The following is an 18,102-nucleotide window of genomic DNA, read 5'->3' as shown; positions in this document are numbered from 1 at the left end:
TGTAGAACTGTACTGAAATATCTAATTGCAGGGTTGGAGCCTGGATGCCCACCTGTTGTTTCTCTTATCTTTCTTCAAATATAAAGTTAATTATAAAAAGCTTTGATTGTAATTACTCTTTGCTTTGGCGAAGTTAAAGTGTGCTTTTAGGGTGCAAGTATTTGCTACTACTAGGAAGATATGTCAGTTAGTAAAATTCATGTTTATTTGAATATAGATTACATGTAATGCTCTCAGTTGTCTGTCTGCATGTAGATACAAAAAATTCCAGAGGGGTGTGTGGGTTTCCATTTCTTGTTTCTCTTTAAATGGTGTTAACTTATCAGTAGGATTAATTTAGAGATTATATTGATTTTTACTTTGGGTGCTTCACTTTACCTTGGAGTGTTCTGATTTTACTTTCTTCACCATGTAAAGAAACCCGGAGTCCCACTGGCAAGGGGTACTGTCATTACACACTGCTACAAAGACCTGGATTTCATGGATTTCATCTGCAGGCTGGTGGCAAAATCTGTGAAGGTTGTTCATTTATTCTGGCATATTATTTGTTTGTTATCACTTGATTTTCCCCATCTTCGTATAATGTTACTCTATTTACTGATATTTTGAATTACATATCAAACAGTATAAAGAGCAATTTAGTAGTAAATAATATTTATATGGATGGTCTATCAGAAATTCTTATAAGAAAGTGGCTGAGAACCAATGAGACATGACAAAACAATTTGGTGATACTGTATTATTTAGTGATACTGTATCACTTCAAAGTACTTCATTGTCTTAATTTCTATTATAAAGTCATTTCTGCTATTAGTTTGTAACTGATCATAACTTGGGGATCTTTTTTGAGGGGTGTCATAGTTCTTTCAAATGTACATATTCAAATATTAATGAGAACTTCAGAATGTTAGGAGGTGAGTAAATTTATTTGGGTTTTTTTCAGTTAATGCTGAATAGAGAACTAGTTGTAGTGTCAGAAGGGTAAGATGTATGACAGCTCAAATTATTTAGAGAACTAGAATGTGCTACTTCTACCTTGTCTCAGGAGGGAGCAGTAACCTCTGGTGAGGGTTACTGCTAGGAGGAGATGGTGACTTCAGTGGTGCCAGCAGGAGCTAGTAGATCTTACATGCTGGAGTTCTGAGATTTTGCTGGTTTGGGAGGAAGCTGTATGTGTGTTTTCTTTTTTCCTGATGTCTGAACATCTGATTTCTCTGTGGTCCAGGTCTTTTCAGAGTGTCCTGGCAACTCAGCTCAATTGAGAGTTCTGCTTGTGTTCTATGCCTCCACCATTGTATCAGCTCTTGGTGCTGCAGAGAAGATAACAAACACTATAGTCTCTATGCTGCTTCCTTACATTCAAAAGGTACCTGAAGCTTTGTTTTCCTTCCTGTGTGAAGTGTACTGTGTTCTGCAGACATGCATCTGCAGCTAACATTTAAGAGGGACTTTCCAAGTGAAATGTATGACTCAGCCTGCTTTGAAACATCAGGCAGGTAAAGGTCCATGGATAATGTTTTTTCACACTTCAGATGAGGACTTAAGAACTCTGCATGAGGACTGGAGCTGTGAGAAATAGATACACAGTTTGAATTAGCCTTGTTGTTTCAGAGGCTTGTGCTAAATGATAAGGAAATGGAGTCAGGGTGGACAGCTCCTGTTAATATCCTTTTTCCTCTAGGATTGTTACTTTGTTAATGAATAGAGCAGCAGTTAATGGATGTATCTTCTGTATCTGTGCACACTGCATGACAGCTTTCTCCTCTTGAAAGTTACTTTATAGATCCTTTAGAAGTTAACCTATAGAGAAGGTAGTGTGATTCCATGGATGTCATAATGACAATTATTTTTATGTTAATGTATTATGCTTATTTTTTAGTAGTTCTATGTGTGTATGTGTGTTAAAAATTCACCTTTGTCTCTTTTCCTAGGGCTTGAAATCATCTATACAGGATTACAGAGCTGCAACATACATGATAATCTGCCAGATGACAGTCAAAGTGACAGTGGAGCCTTCCTTGGTGCATTCCTTGATGTTACAAATAAGCAAAACATTATCTAAAGTGCCCTCATTGGTCAGGGATGGGCTGGCGTGCTTGAACCTGCTGCTACAAACTCAGAAGAGAGACAAACTTGGGAAAAAGTAAGTCTACGTGAATTGAGTTTTCCCAGTTTTTAAAAGCTCAGACTCCGCTTGGATAATTTGAGGGGTTTTATCCTCATTAATGGGTTACTTTTCTATCAGAAATTTTGGTAGTTCACATTTCAAAGGGCTTGGAAGTTTCTTGAGCTTGCCTTGAAAACATGTATGTTTGGTACAGCTGAAGGAGTCTCAGTGGGGTGAGTCTGTCACCTTTTGGTCCCTCTTCAGCCACTTCCCTCAGTAAAGGATTGCTGTCAATGTGTAAAACTGAACTGTGCTAGCAGATTTACTTGAAAGTGGGAATCCTGTAAGAGAAAACAGCATAATAATGGTGGTGCAAATTAGAGGTTATTTGAATAGCTTGTAAAAAAATAGTCCGTTCCTTCAGTGGAAGGGCTTTGAGTTCATATAGTGTGACACGTGAAGTGTATGTGTTTTTATACCAGCACTTCTTTGGTTCTACAAGTCAGGTGTTCTGGAAGTACATGTATTATCTCATTCCCATCAATCTGTCTTCACTGCCCAGATACAGTTAGCTAGTGCTGTTGACATGAACATGTTGAACATGATGGTGGAACTCCTGCAGGATAAAGGGAGTTTGGTTGCTGGCAGAGATATTAGTGTGGGTATTCCAATAGAATAAATCTTTGCTGGGATAAGTACAGTGATTACCTTTGAGATACTTGAACACATTCATAGTAAAGGAAAATAGGTTAAAAGCTATGGTGTGGGGAACTAAAGGGAGGCATATTTGATGCATTATACAGCTCCCAGCTAGTCGACATAAAAGGAGACAAGATATGAGAGATTTATTAGCAGGAAGGGAAATTACTTCTACTCTTTCTGCGGATCTCCTGTCATTGAGCTATTATTTCTCCACCCTTCCTTTTGCTGCCATTGGGTAATAGATATACTCCTTGAAATGGGGGGGGGGGGGGGGAGGGGGGTATCTCTTTTTGCAGTCCTTACAAGTACTTTCGCTAGTACTACCAACTGTGCAAAAACGTAGGTATGTTACTGTGCCGTTGCAGCAGCTGTGCTCAACATGACTGCAGCACGCTGTTTTCTTCTTGGATATAAAATGTGCCAATGAACCTCTGGCAATAAGGAAGTGGAACCCTTTGAGTCTTTTCAGCATTGTTTACAGTGAGGCTGTTACCCTTATTGCTGAAAATTTAATCCTTAGGAACTCTGCATGGTTTGGAAGTGTTGGTAACAAGGAGTGTACATACTTGTTTCTTTTGTTCCATTACGCAGGCCATTTCATTATCTGTGCAAAACCCCAGAACTGGTAACGCTTTTGCAAGGCCTTTCAACAGACTATGATATTTCTCCTCTACTGCATTACCTGTTGCCTCACCTTGTTAGCACTGTCATAAAAGGTGATACAGGTAAGTTAGCATACAGTATTACAATCTTGTTGGCAGATGGCTGTGGTAAATGTAGCTGTCCAAGTTTAGTTCCTTCTCCTATTAAAATTGCACCAATACCTGTGAAGGCCTGATTGAGCTTTTGTGTGTTGCTTTTTGTTTTTGCAAGCTCCACAGTGGAGGCTATTTAGGCATTGGTACATCTACGTTGCTTTGATTTAGGTGTTGATTTGCAATATTTCAGCAGTAGCTCAATTTTGGTATATGAATTCTGACTCTTAGAGAGGTATTGCAGTACTGCAAAACCATTTTTGGGTAGAGTACACAGTAGCCCGTGTCTGCACTATTAAGTCTTTTTTTACTGTGGGATTGTAACTGCCAAATTGTGATGGGGAAAACTTTTGTTGAAGAGGTCCAGATTCACATCAGGGAATGCTGTGGGGAGTTGCTGTTGGTTATGGTAGCAGGTCTGGAACATTCTAAAGCATTCTTGAATTTATTGGTAGCAATACAGCCTTTGTCATTTTAATGACATTGGGATAAAGCATTGCTATCAGCTCACAGACAGTTAATGGTAGTAATCAATAAACATTGTGGTCTTCAAGTTGTGTGCTTGGTTCACCAGATCATGATGCCTCTACAAGCTATTAGCTTTAATGAGTATGAGGGGATTATTCTCAAACTGTTGTTGTTCATGGTTTATGATTATGTGTTGTCCTCAGAGGAGCAAGAAGAATCTGAGGAGACAGAGAGAGAGATTTATGTCAGACATCTTGAAGCCATTCTTCAGAGTATACCACTGGAAAAGGATTTAGATAATCTATTGGCTTTGTGAGTTCACTTTATTTTTCTTCTGCAGTACTACAGCAATTTCTGGTTTAATAACTAATTCCTGACAATGGCATTAGCATTATATGGGCATGTTTTTCGGAGTTAACTGCAAACCTGGATTTTTGAAACAGAAAAAAATCCATAATACAGAAGAGCCATGATTTTAGTGCTGGTTGGGAGTACCTGTGGGACAAAGTGAAACTTCAGACCAGCAGCAAATCTGTACTTGCAATAAGTAATGTGTATTAATCCTAACTTGCTTAGCAATGTGCTTTATAATATTAATGAAAACTGTTCTGTCAAAAACATGTCTTTTTCTTTCATTTGTAATTTTAGCAAGTTTCTTGAAGAGTTTATTTCCTGTGGCAGAGAGACTGAATCTAATCCCACCAAAATGGCTGCACTCAATCAAAAGGTGCTTCCTCTCATCAGACTTCTCGAGAGAAAGTAAGTTCCATATTGCTATGGCAGATCCTCAGTCTGTAGAGTGGTGATGTCAGCTATGATCTCAGCTTATTGGCTATAGTAAGCACAATATTCTTGCCCAAATAAATACAGTAAAAATAACTGACTCCTAATCTTTGTCTCCAAACTTTATTTTATTGATCTGTCCTTGCATGTTTTATTATCACTGTAATACGTGGACACAGACTTACTGGCTTTGTACAGCTGTTTGCTGTGTAGCATTACCTTTTGTGCTCTTTATTTATCCTAGCAGTCTACATAGCATTCGTCTGTGTTAAGACATAATGACTGATTGCCTTTGCAAAGCTGCTTAAAAGCAGCTGGTTCAGATGAGTGTGCATATGCATTCAGATGAGTGTGTGTGCATTCAGCTTCCTTGTATTTCCCTGCCTTTCTCTAATAAATACACATTCTTCTGTAATACTCTGTGAAAAACGTTGGGGTTTTGTTTGTTGGCAGGTATCCTAAAGCATTAGAGTCTGTGTTGGAGAAACATCTGGAAGGTTGCACAGATGAAGCTGACCAAAATCTTTTTCACCAATTTATTTCTCTTTCATTAAGCTGTGGCAAATACAAGGTAGGTAGAAGCTCAGTCCATGATCCTAGCTCTTATCTGGTCATACTGTCAGAAGGCTAATATTGGCAAATTTCTGGTCTTTTTTCCTCTTTCTAAACAGAGTTTCTACCATTCCCATCAAAAACCCCACCACAGAAAAAAAACAACAGAACACCCCACCAAAAAACCCCAACAACTTACTTAAATGTGTTGTGAGAGGGCTTTGATCAAAACTGTGGTACAATCAAAAGCTATCAGATCTTTTAAGTCTGTATCATGAACAGCAGTGTGAGCTTCTTTTCATGGTTCAAATGTAAACATTTCCACCTGCCTCAATTGCTATCGATACCACTACATATACTGTTGTGGTCGATAGTGACAACCTGGTGGTGTGCAGCAAGGCCTCATCTCATTTAAAGATTCTGTCAGTGTCAGAGGTGTCTGCTTTGAGAAAGTTGACAACTATATTGCTGTTGAGAGGAGGTGATAAGGTCCTGCTTGTTGCATTGATTTTATGGATGTTCATGGTCAGTAACATGGATGAATAGAGTGACTACAGAGTTCTACTGTGGCATTTCTGAAGAGCAATTGAAACTCAGCCTAACACAGAATAACCACAAATACAACACGTATGGATGTCCAAGGAATTTGTTATTAAGAGATGGTTAGTATTATGGCTGTTGTTTGCAATTATTGAAAGACTGAAAGCACTTGGGAAAAGATGATAAACTACGTAAAAAAGTCCTTCATGTATTTTTTTATACTGATCTAACAAAGACACAGACTCTGTGACTGCATAGCAAGTGGATTAACAGAAGAACAAGGCATGCAGAGCAAAGGCTCATATGACTCTTCTAGCCTTTAAGGTTCCTGAGATAAGTGTACACAATTGGACTGGCAGGGATAACTTTTTAATGGTTTCTATCTGTGCTCTGTCACACTGACTTTGTCACCAGAGCTTTCTCAGAATCCTTAGATAAGTGTAGTGCTTTCCTGGGACAAAAAGGTGCCTGTGGCTTACTGTACTTTTGAAGCTATATTCCCAAACTGTCTGTCAAAGTGAAGAAGAACAAATTTGAAACAGTTACACAAGATCATTGTTCCATAATTGACACTTTCTAGGTCTGAATTATAGAGGTTTTCTTCTGGTACAAAAAGTGCTAAAAGAATTACTGTTGTTATCCTTTTATGTACTTAAAGTATTTTTAACATGCAGTGTGTCACTCTGAAATCTGTATTTCAGTTTCTGGAAGACTCTGATACCTCCCTTCTACTTAGTTTGAATCATCCTCAGCCAGCTGTGCGGGTCCTGGCTCTTCAGCATTTGAAAGATATTATTGAAACATCAAAGGTTTGTGTCCTGAGTCTGTCATTTACAGAACTGACTTTAACATATGAAGTCTTCTAAAAGCTGTTTGCCAGACACATCAGTTGAAGATGGGTGGTACACTAAACTATGCGTATGTCATCCTTGCTGTTTTTCATGGTGTTTTCAGTAGGCTTCTGTCACCATTTTCCCATATTCTGGAGTCTGGATGTTGCTTTCGTTTGTTAAGAGATGCTTGTATTCTAGGATCTAAGTTAATATTTACATGTGGCTTTCTTTTGTTGTTCAAAGTTAGTCTGCCTGTGAGGTTTAATTTAGATGATGTTAACACTTTTCTTGTACAAAGGTTCAGGTATTTCATTAAAAGCCTGTAAATTGTGCTACCAAAAATGATAATTTTTTTTCATTTGGCTCTTCATTTTCCTTTGCTTTTTCAGGAAGGCTTTGATCAGTCTTTCATAGAAGAAGCAATTCTTGATCGCCTCAAGGATGACAACAAAGATGTTGTAATGTCTGCTCTCAATTCTTTGGAGGTGTGTAGCTTTTGATAAGTCAGATGAGATTTTAGCTCTTCTTGAATATCTGTATCTGAAATACATTCATTGTAATTGCCCTTATTCTACTCATGTCCTTGGTGTATGGCTTTCGTCCTTTAACAGAATGCAGCAGCACAAATTTAGGAGGCTTGTGTTTACTACCTCACAATTCCACTTCAAATTTCTGCTTGCTGATATTTCCCAAAGTGTTTGCAGTTAACCTGGATGTGTTGATGTAGTTTTTTATTCGATTATTACTTGAAGTGTCCTTTCTGCTCATCCTATATATTTTTTTATAAAAAAACAAACCATGTTATCTGCCTTTTGGATGGAAAATGGTGCTGTGATAAGTCATTACACCAGTTTGAGAAGTACTCAGTTGAGTTTTTCCATGTGAGAGTCACTTGATCAGTTGATAGTGACGAAGTTCTAAACACCAGCTCAGGTTTACTGGATGGGACTCTGGTATGCATTGTGCTGATTGTTTCCAGCTAGAGTAACTGTCTATTGCTTCTGCTAGTAGTAGTGCAGAATATTATTAGCAGTAATATTATTGGTCTTTTGTGTTCATTCATTCTCAATCACTAAAAAATAGAAATGGAAGCACTAGTGCTTCTTTAAACTTTCATATCTTTTGTTAATGTGCCTTATATTTTTGTCATACTGATGCTATGTAAAGTAAAAGCAATTCTTAATTATAAAGTGGTTTGCTTATTGTTTGTCAATTTTACCAGCCATAAAATCATAGATTGGTTAGGATTGGAAAGGACCTTTCTGCATGCAATAAATTCTGTAGACTTTAGCATATCTCTCAATATGCTTCTGTTTACCCTGATAATATTCTTATTACATGATTATCACTAGGGATGCAATTAGTGATGTAGATCCCTGTTTCCACTTGATATAGCAGATGCATTTTCCATTATTTTATTACATTTTCATTTCTTTTTCTTGATTACTTTTCAGATTTTCAGGAAACAAGTCAATCCAGAAGTAGTAGTTTTAAGTATTCTGAGCATCTTCCAGAAAGCTGATGTTTCAAAGGACGGAAAGTGGTATGTTTTGCCATTTTCAGTCTACATTCTTTCTGTATAAACCACATTTTAAAAACTAACTCCAAAGAATACTTTTTAAAATGATTTTTACTTCAGATACTTTTTATTACAAGAAAAATGTTCAATTATTTGCCTACGCTTTCCCATTAACTCCCTATTTGTTCTCACTGCTATTTGGATTCAGAAAATTCCCATGGAAAATGGAGAGCAAGCCAAGGGAATGCTGCTGGTATGATTGAGCAATGGGCTTTCAACGTGACTTGTTCTTTTTTAGGTGCAAGGTTCTGGAGCGAGCAATAAAAATTTTGGTCACAGAGGAGGTTTTGAGAGAGAAAAAGGAACTTCTGGATGAAGCAGTAATGCGGTTGTTACCTTTTATGGTCACCACTAATGCAAATTCAAAATCTTCAGATTGGAAAATGGCTGTTTGCCTCTCAGAGTCTGATCTCTGCTCCTTACACCCTTTACTGAAAGGCTGGCGAGAAGGTAAAGCATTAATTGTAACTAATTTGGTAAAGGAAAACTTGTGACAGTTTAGAGCATCATCATTACTGAACCTGAACACATGGTGAAGGAGACTGGCTGTCATTAACGAGTTATCTTGCTGTGAGTGTGCATGGAGTTCTTTTAAAAACTCTTTGAGAAGATGAAGAAATTGTCTAGTGTGTTTCAGAGTGCTTATAAATACTGAGGCACCAGTGTTTTAATGTGACTTGCATACCTAGATTGTCTGATTATTATTTTTTCTTGGAATAGCTTTTGAAGAGGCAATTGAAACCAGTAAGACTGCAGAGTTAATTGCAGCGACCAACAAGAAAATGATTCTGCTGTTTGCTAAAAACATGACTTCAGGGGACCCTTCCTTACTATTGCAAATGGTAGGTGTACCATGGTACCCTAACCTTCAGAGATCCCACTTTCCAGGTGGACACTGGAGTAGAATAAACATGATATTGAAAAACTTTGTATGTTCTGTTCTGAGCATTACTGTGCTGTCATCAAGCTGCTAGGCAAATATGTATACATTGCATAACAAACCCTAATACAATGTAGATAAAACAGATTTCTGCCTTCATATAAGGAAAATAAGCAATGCTATTACCTTTTTGAACAAATGATTTGTGTAACTAAATTCCAGGAATCTAGTTTACTGAATAAAAATTCCAGAGATAAAACAAGTATAACTGCGGTTAGTTTGTAGAAACAGATGTTTGTGCATTCCTAGATTCCAGAGAGTACCATTACAGCAGCCAGTAACTTGTTGCTGATGATAGAAGGTAACAGGGATTTTATTTGACAAGAAAATGAAAAAAGGTGTAAAGTCATAGTTAAGTGTCTTATATACTTTTTGTTGTTGTTTTCCCTCCCCTCTCTTTCTAAGGTTGATAATCTGATACTCGTTGCTGAATCGGAATCTGACAGTGTGAGACAGAAAGTAACTACTCATATAATTGGTTCAGTGCTTGTTCAATGCTGCTGCAATACACAGATGAAGGAGAGTTATTTTTCAGTGGCTATCAGAGTCTTGCATTTCTTGGATAAAAAAATAAAAAGCCTCAGAGCTTGTGACTCTGAAGAGGTAAGATGTAAACATTGTGGAGAGGCTATGTTCTTTGTGATGGAGAAATCTGTTTTTACTGGAGAAAAAGAAGCTCAGAAGCCTTGAGAAAGACTGGAAATTTCACCTTAATTTCTTTTCAGAGCAGAACCACACACTTGGCAGCAGTACCAGAAACTGCCATTAGAAATCACTCATATTTTACCACTCTGATGAGTCTGCATTGAAAAATTAAATTCCAGAGCTTTAGGCCAGCATCCCACCACCTAATTCAATGCTTCAGTGCTGTGAGCTTGGCACAAAGTATGGGGCTTTTCCATCAGCTACCCCATAGCATCATGTGGTGTCATTGTTAGGTTTAGGAATATCAGGGCTTTACTCACTGAGTAAATGTTAATCTGGCTTGTTCAGTAGGAGTGGAAGTTAAATATTGCTGAATTTTAATGCTCAGTTCCTGCCTTCCCTGGCATGAAATTGTGACAGTATGAATTAAAACGAATTTTCATTCACAGGAAATTCCCCTAAACTGGTCTGTTGAAACAACAGAGGAAACTTTAGTGCCTAAGGACTTGTTAACTGCCTTTATAGAAAAGCTCAATAGTGATCAGACTGCTCATGCAGAAGAGTCAGCCATGTTCCTGTTCTTATTGAAAACCTTCATTAATGGCCTAAAATCTCCTCTCTCCTTTTCAGAAGGTAAGTGTTAAGGATTTAACTGTCTTTTATATCAATAAACTGAAGAAGGTGAAATACTTTGTCTTCAGAAGTTGTTGGAAATAAGCAGGACTTGCTTCCCCAACCCTATTGCTTTACTGTTACTGGGATCTGTAAAGATTACTTATGAACATAAAATCAGCCAAGTGTGTTGTCTTCTTTTAACTAGAGATGTGTGTTTTAATTTTTGAAGGCATTCATATGCATCCACTGTGTCTTATTTATAACCTGTATTTTTTCAGAGGAAACTTGGTGGAATCCCGAATCTTTGGATCAAGATGGCCAAGATTACCTGCACCTCATTTTGGGGCTATTTGACCTGCTTGTCTGTGGAGCAAGTGAGGGAAACAATGCTGTCCAGTACAGAGCACTGATGAACCTCTTACTGAGGGTATTACTTTTGCATTTGTTGCCTGAATTATTATTCATCAACTATTACTGCAGTTACATAAATTTAAGGAAAACTGAGGAAAATGGAAAACTGATCATGCAACGCTGCTTGTGGCGTGCTAGATGTGGGCAGATGAAAGTCTAAGCTTCAGCTGGTTAGTTAAGCCTGATTACATGTAATAGAAAACTAAAGTTGAAAAAATCAAGGCAAACCCAAACAAGCCAATATATGGCCCAGCTGAGGTAAAGTGGAAACGTCACACTGATTTGCAGGACAAAGTCAAGAGCTTGAAGTCTGAGCTGAAAGTTCTGGTCCTACCTGGGAGCAAAGCAAACAGTTGCTCAGTAAAATTTGTTAGTTTTGAAATTAAAATATTAAAAGAAAACTTTGACGAGACTTTACATGTTTTAGTGTCCCTGCCCATGGCAGGGGGGTTGGAACTAGATGATCTTGAGGTCCTTTCCAATCCTAACTATTCTATGATTCTATGTTGCCTGGTAACATCATCCCACATTTTCTCGCCCACATGAAGCGATGCACTTTTGTGAAGAGAATAAAGGATTTTGGCAATTTGTGTTTTAGATGACAGAGGGTAAAAACTGTTCATCTGAGGTAAAGAAAAGCAAATAATTGACACAAAGCTGCTGTTACTAGAATGTGATCTGTTTCAGCAAGAACAAACAAGCACAAACAGTGGAAGGACATAATAGCAATGATTTAGTGAGAAAACATGTTTCTGGTGTTAATTCTTATATATAACTTTGTAATTACCAGGCACTCTAAGATCTAGTGAAGTTGTACTGACACTGAGCTGTTAAGGAGATTGATTCAGTGCCTGGCGAGTTACAGGCTGAGATGAGTGAAAAAATAAAATTATTCTTCTTGGAGCATCTATTACTCTTGGGGGGAGGGGGGAAGGTGTCTGTGATGGTCAGTGGTACATCTATGATTCAGAATTTGCTAGTTTTTTGTCCAGAGCCTGGCCATGATTAATTGTAAGAATGAAGGTTGATGTGAATATTCATCACAGAATGCTGTGCTGCCCAGCCCTTCTGAGACACTGGTTTATAGGCTTCTGAAAAATCACGTTGTATGGCTGACTGAAAAATTTGGGGATTACTTGGAGAACTTTCAATATTAAGCTTACTGCTGCACAAAACAGCAAATAGAAGTTATTTATTTTGCATATAACAATTGTGCAGTTGACACACTATAAACATACTCAGGTGGATGTGTTTTCAGTTTATTATGACTAAAAAAAACAACCACTGTATTTACATACCTATAGACTACAAATTATCTGTTAAATAAGGCAGTTGTTAAGAAGCATTTTCACCTGTGGATATGCAAGTACTGTTTACCCAAATGCCTCAACTCAGTAACTTTTTCTTTCAAAAGACACTGATTCTGACTCCAATTCTCTTTCTGTGTACTCCTTGAATTTGGATGGCTTATCAAATGTTGCCAGTAGCATTTTGCGGAATAAATTAGTTAATATCAAGTGGTTTTATCTTTTTGTTTTCTTTTTGTTAAATTTAAGGTACATCTAAAAGATTCAGAGGTTCTCTTCAAATTCCTTTCAATTTTATGGACTTACAGTTATAACCTTTCAAATCAGCTGAACTATGAAGTCAATGCAATGCTACAGACTCAAGCCCTATATATTGGCTATGCACTGCTTGAATCACAGACATACCAAAAAAAGAAACAACTGCTATTGCCATCATCTCCAGGTAAAATAAAACAGTTTATATCTCTCACCTTAAGACCTAATCCCAGTATCTCTTAATTTTATGCTACTTTAATATATTTTATATCACAAAGGGTATCTGTGGTTATTTATGTTCAGCTGTACTAGGCGGAGACAGCTCTTGCTGAATCACTGCTGCAGTTACCAGCCCAAGCTTGAAAGTAGGTGAAGCCACTTCTTTTTTTTCTTCTTAAAAGCTTTAAAGAAGCACACACTTATGCTGAAAAAGTCAGCTACAGCACCTTACTTTCTGTGCTGTATAGGATGTGGCAGGCAGTAGCAATATATGAACTCTGAGCTTAAACACAAATACAAGTATTGTGATGAAGTTCAGAGCCATGATCTGTGAGTCATGTTGGTTTTGTGTAATGTAGCCGTTTATAGTGAAAAGAGAGGACTCTTTAATTCCAGAGTAATGTTGATGTCTCTAGAAGGACAGATACGTTAAATTCTGACCACTTGCTTTATTCTGTTTTCTCCTCCTCCTTCTTTCCCTCACTCTTTTTGCAGTGTTGATATCTTTGCTAATTAACTTGGGTAGTCCTGTGAGTGAAGTACGAAGGGCTGCTCTCAACTGCCTCCATTCTTTGAGCGGGATAAAGGAGTCTCTGTTTCATCCTGTTCTTCAGCATTTGGAGCAAAAGACAGAAGAAATCATATCTGACCCTAAATACATAGCACAGGTATCTTCATTACTGAAGTGTACATTAATACAAGTTCTCTCTGCTGCTGTGACCTGTTATCTTTTCTAAAAGAAATCAAGTTAATTGGGAAAGTTCATTGTAGAATATAGTAGCCTAATTATTTTAAGGCTATAAAAAACATTTAAGTGATTTATTACAGGGAAGTGAGAATATCAGTCAAATAAGAGGTATTAACTTGTGGTTTATTTACAGATGAAGAACTGTGTATCTAGATTACATTATTACAGACACATTCAATAGATATTTAAGGCATATTTATTCAAAGAAAGAACTTAATTATCACTTTCTTAATGAACTAGATTATCGAAACTCTATTTGAGGAGCTTGAGACTCAACCAAAACAGAAATCCCAACAGAAAAAATTGTCGGAAGCATTGGAAAATGTACTTGATTGTGTACAGAACCCCATTTTTCCATCATATATTACAAGAAACTTAATGAAAATTATTCATGAAGTCCATGGTGAGGTAAGTACCACCTTTCTGGTTGTTTTCTCTGTTTGCATTTGATTGAAATGCTGAAATAAAATTTCATGTAGTAATAATGCTGCTAAATGACTTTTTAATGTATTAGACTATTAGGGATTAAGTCAATACCTCGAATAATGTGCACTAGTGCTGCAAAGTATGTTTTAGTGAAACAAAATACTTGCATACTCCAGGAATGCAAGGGGTGCAGGATTTTGTAGTAGAGTTCTTAAGGAAACTCCTTTGATGCTACTGACAAAGGCTGGTTTGTAGGAAGATTCTTCCAGAAGAAATTTATTACCTTGGTTAGATATCAGTGCAAGTAGAGCTTTCTGTACAGAATCATAATGTATTAGATAGTAATACCAATTTTATTTGTGTGTATTAACTTCCTCTTATCCGGTATATTCAGACTTCTCTAAGTGCTGGAAAATACATGAATTTGATATTCAAAAAATGAATGAACTTACAAATTTTTATGCTCTGTTCAGTTGTATGTGTCTCAAAAGGACTGTGAACTGCATAGAGGATGAGAGTTCTTGCTCAAATTCAGGTTTTGTAAGAGACAGCAATCATAAATCAGTGAAAAATAATAGCTTTTTTTTCTGTTCTTTGAAAATATGAAATACTGCCCTGCAAAGGAGAATAGCAGAGTAGCAGATGAGCATGTACTTGTGGTGATCTTGCAATAAGTCTTGTATTTTTCCTCTTGAATAGCTGTTGCATGAAATACTGTGCCTGGTTTGTTGCCAAAGGGGATGTTGCAGTAAAATGAAGGTGTGCTATTGGACGTTTGTTGAAGTGAGAAGGGATAAAAACTTCTGTTATGAATTTCCTCTGTTTGCAGATGATTCTTTCACGCCTTTTGCCTGCATTAGACCGGTTGCTAGAGAAGGTCTTTAAGAATCCTGAGGCAATGTTGAAAGATGAAGTTGTTCTCCTGCATCTCATCCTTGGAAAGTTTAATGAATATTCAGCAACTCTCCTGTGCAAGAATCAGCAGAGTCTGGATTTATTTATCAAAAGTCTGCATGTTGCCAAGAAAATCTATGAAGAAATTCCACCATTTCAGATCACAGCTCTTGGGCAGGTATGGCTTTTTATGCTTAAACCCAATAGCAGTGTTCAGGACTTTCAGGGTTGAAGAGTCCATAGCTTTTGACCTGCTTTTCTTTTAGTACAAGTTTTAATGGTCTCCATAGCATCTTGGAAACGTCTAAACAGGTTGCAAAACTTTCTCTTTTAAATATACCAGGAGAAATTGCTTCTTGCTTTCTCCATTTTGACAAGTACGAAATAGAAATAACACTGTATTTGCATTCAAATGAATACCTTTATCGTTGTCTGCAGATACTACTGTTCCATTCTCCTTAGTTTTTGTCAGTCAGGCAGAAGCTTTATTTCATGTTTGTCTTCTGAGGAAAAATTGTCAAGAAAATGTAGTAGGTGAGAAACAGTCTCATTTGAAGGGGGCTACAAATTCAGGCCTTCTATTAGTGAGGTGTTACTGTATACTTACCAAAGGCTGGCAGTAACAAGTTTGTTCCCCCACCAGGCAAGCTATGTGAAAAATTTCATACATCAGTAGGTCTGTTATGAGCATATGAGCATATGAGGATTCCTGTATATATATAAATACCCAGCTAATATGCGTACTTTTATGATACATGTTCACACTAACATGCATGGGTGATTGGATACATAATCCAACATACCTGAATTCCAGAGCTTGTGATTTTTGTTGCCCTCTTACAGTAAACTTCTCTGCATCCTTTTTTTCCCTTTTGTAGATTACTAAACCATTCTTTGCAGCTCTGTCAGATGGAATGGTGCAACAGAAGCTATTGAAAGTGTTATTTGACTTACTGTTAAACTGCAAGAATCCACTTTGTGCCCAGACAATTAGCAGTGTGTTTAAAGGGGTAAGTGACAAACTCTAGAACACAGAAATATGTTCAAACCTGTTGCAGTAGTTCTGTGTCACTTCAGTAACAGTTGTTGTTTATATAATTCGTAACACGAAAGGAATCAGAAACGATTTGTCACATAATATAATTGGATTAATGCGTGAAAAGTTTATTAAATTACTGCTTTAGAAGGTATATTTTTAAAAGCCATGCATTAGTTACTCTACTATGCAAATGAATTAACCCAAAATCCCTTCTTTCTGCTGCACTGATTTTTGGTTTCTGGGATATGACTTGAATGTGTGGATTATATATGCATATGTGCCTGAAAGGTATGTAATTTTAAAATAAAAAAGAGGGGGTATGGATGTGGGATACAACACATTGTTCACTGGTACTGTTGGTACTGTTGTTTCAGATTTCAGTGTGTGCTGAGCAGATTGTCAGAGAGCTGGAGCCTCCTGAAAAAACCACAAGTCTGGCCACTGTTCAGCAAACTAGACGGCAGAAAATGCAGCAACAGAGGTAAAATAACTAGAAACTCCAGAATATTACTGTACAGTTTGGAAAGGCGATGTGTTTTACGTGTTGCATGGTTTGTCTTGAAAGCATAAGCATCCATTTCTTCTTTTCCTCTGCATGGTAAAATAACTGAGCTATTTTGGGAAGGAGAAAACCAACTCCTGTTGTTGTTTGAGAACTGATGGAACTATAGTAAAAAAAAATATCCAAACTTAAAGATCCAGTAGTTTTAATGTTGACATTTGATCTTATAAATTTGGCTTGACACAATTGCACAGGATTGTTTTTTAGGTATTAAACTTTGTTAGTAATAAAGATGTGTGGGACAAATTACATATGTAGGTATATTACATATCTGTAGGTGGAAGCCTACGGATACTTATCAAAGTATTCCTGATACTTGACTGAAAACCAGTATTTTGGGTTTTTTCAGTTAAATTGTTAATATAATCATTAGAAGTACAGACATTAAAAATAGGTACAGTCAAAATGTAGCAGCAGGGAAGGTGTCCCTGCTCATGGCAGGGGGTTTGGAACTAGATAATCTTTAAGGTCCCTTCCAAACCAAACCATTCTGTGATTCTATAGCTTTTAGAAATCTTAGTCTTGTTTTTTCTCTCCATTCTCATAAGGAAGGAGCTGTTTTGTCCACTGTACTTATTCTCTCCTTTAAGCATTGGCTGTCAGCTGTTGTTCAAACAGGATACTGAGTTGCTTTTCTTGGTTTGACATAGAATAGCTCTTCTTATTTTCCTTCACTTAACCATTTTTAGCAATTGTCACCCATTAGATAGGTCCATCTGTAAATGTCTGTCAAGAGTTTATAATATACTTGTTTGTTTTTCCAAGTTTGGTCTGAATTTTCTGTTGATTGTTCAAAATGTGTCACTGTTTCATATTGCTACCTCTCACAGTAGAAGCAGTAAAGGGTATTAGTATGTGAAAGAAAGCTTGTCTTTTTTTCACTTACGTATGTTTTTGTCCCCTGAACCACTTTACTCTTTGTGTATCCTGATTGATTGTCTTACCTTTTTAGAAAGCCTCAAGATGCAGAATTGGCACCAGAAACAAGCCACTTCAGCTGGCAGAGGATTATGCTTATTCTAGAATTGCTGCAGCATAAGAAGAAACTCAGACATCCACAGGCTTTAGTATCTCCACTTTTTAACCTGCTGAGCCGGTAATCATGCCTCCATAACACATAAGTCCTTGAGCATTTTCTTCTGCAGTAGACATTGTAAAGTGTTAAATGTGGGCTACTTTCTCTCTACTCTTTTGTCATGTTTGGTAGCTTAGCCTTCCTTTTTTACTTGAACTTCTTTTAGGTAAATCAGATGAGGGGAATGGGAAGTTATTATGACTTTTTTCCCTTTAAACAATATGATGGGCTTTTAAAGACTTTTAAGATGCATAGCTTCTTAGTAAAGCTTTTGTTTCTTAGGCGGAGTGCTTGGGATTGCTAAGAATGATACCAGTGCTGAAACTGGCACAATCAACAGGACTTGTGTATTTTGTAAAGCTATTATAATAATACTCTTAAGTGTTGAAATTCCTCTCAAAACACTCTGGAGCAACCTTCATGCAGCGTAACCTAAGAAAATTGTCTCTTTCCTGCCAGCCCTATATCCAGACACTTAGGAAAGTTTACATATAGGTTGGGTATTTATCTCTTTTACTTAAGACTTGCCTTTTCATAGGCTGGCAATAATGTTTCAGGTAATCATCTTATGCTCTTGACAGTGCTTTGATTAAATGTCTTTTATAAGACCAGTTGATGTGTTTGAAAACAAAAAAGGAGACACTTTT

The 18,102-nt window shown here is 37.1% G+C and overlaps 1 protein-coding gene across 1 annotated transcript in view; it reads left to right on the top strand.

The window, feature by feature from the left end:
- Positions 1-18,102, top strand: part of HEATR1 (HEAT repeat containing 1) — a 35,877-nt gene that overhangs the window by 4,062 nt on the left and 13,713 nt on the right. The window contains exons 5-26 of the mRNA XM_034060694.1: positions 418-519; positions 1,226-1,366; positions 1,932-2,143; positions 3,401-3,534; positions 4,236-4,344; positions 4,681-4,791; positions 5,269-5,386; positions 6,609-6,716; positions 7,130-7,225; positions 8,195-8,283; positions 8,558-8,769; positions 9,040-9,161; positions 9,665-9,862; positions 10,354-10,537; positions 10,798-10,946; positions 12,487-12,679; positions 13,207-13,379; positions 13,700-13,867; positions 14,715-14,957; positions 15,658-15,789; positions 16,193-16,299; positions 17,333-17,476. Of these exons, the coding sequence (XP_033916585.1) occupies positions 418-519; positions 1,226-1,366; positions 1,932-2,143; positions 3,401-3,534; positions 4,236-4,344; positions 4,681-4,791; positions 5,269-5,386; positions 6,609-6,716; positions 7,130-7,225; positions 8,195-8,283; positions 8,558-8,769; positions 9,040-9,161; positions 9,665-9,862; positions 10,354-10,537; positions 10,798-10,946; positions 12,487-12,679; positions 13,207-13,379; positions 13,700-13,867; positions 14,715-14,957; positions 15,658-15,789; positions 16,193-16,299; positions 17,333-17,476 (3,245 nt within the window). The remainder of the gene's footprint in view (positions 1-417; positions 520-1,225; positions 1,367-1,931; positions 2,144-3,400; positions 3,535-4,235; positions 4,345-4,680; positions 4,792-5,268; positions 5,387-6,608; positions 6,717-7,129; positions 7,226-8,194; positions 8,284-8,557; positions 8,770-9,039; positions 9,162-9,664; positions 9,863-10,353; positions 10,538-10,797; positions 10,947-12,486; positions 12,680-13,206; positions 13,380-13,699; positions 13,868-14,714; positions 14,958-15,657; positions 15,790-16,192; positions 16,300-17,332; positions 17,477-18,102) is intronic.

This window comes from Melopsittacus undulatus, chromosome 3, assembly GCF_012275295.1.
Source record: "Melopsittacus undulatus isolate bMelUnd1 chromosome 3, bMelUnd1.mat.Z, whole genome shotgun sequence".
NCBI lineage: Eukaryota > Metazoa > Chordata > Aves > Psittaciformes > Psittaculidae > Melopsittacus > Melopsittacus undulatus.
This window is presented reverse-complemented; position numbering and strand designations above follow the sequence as displayed.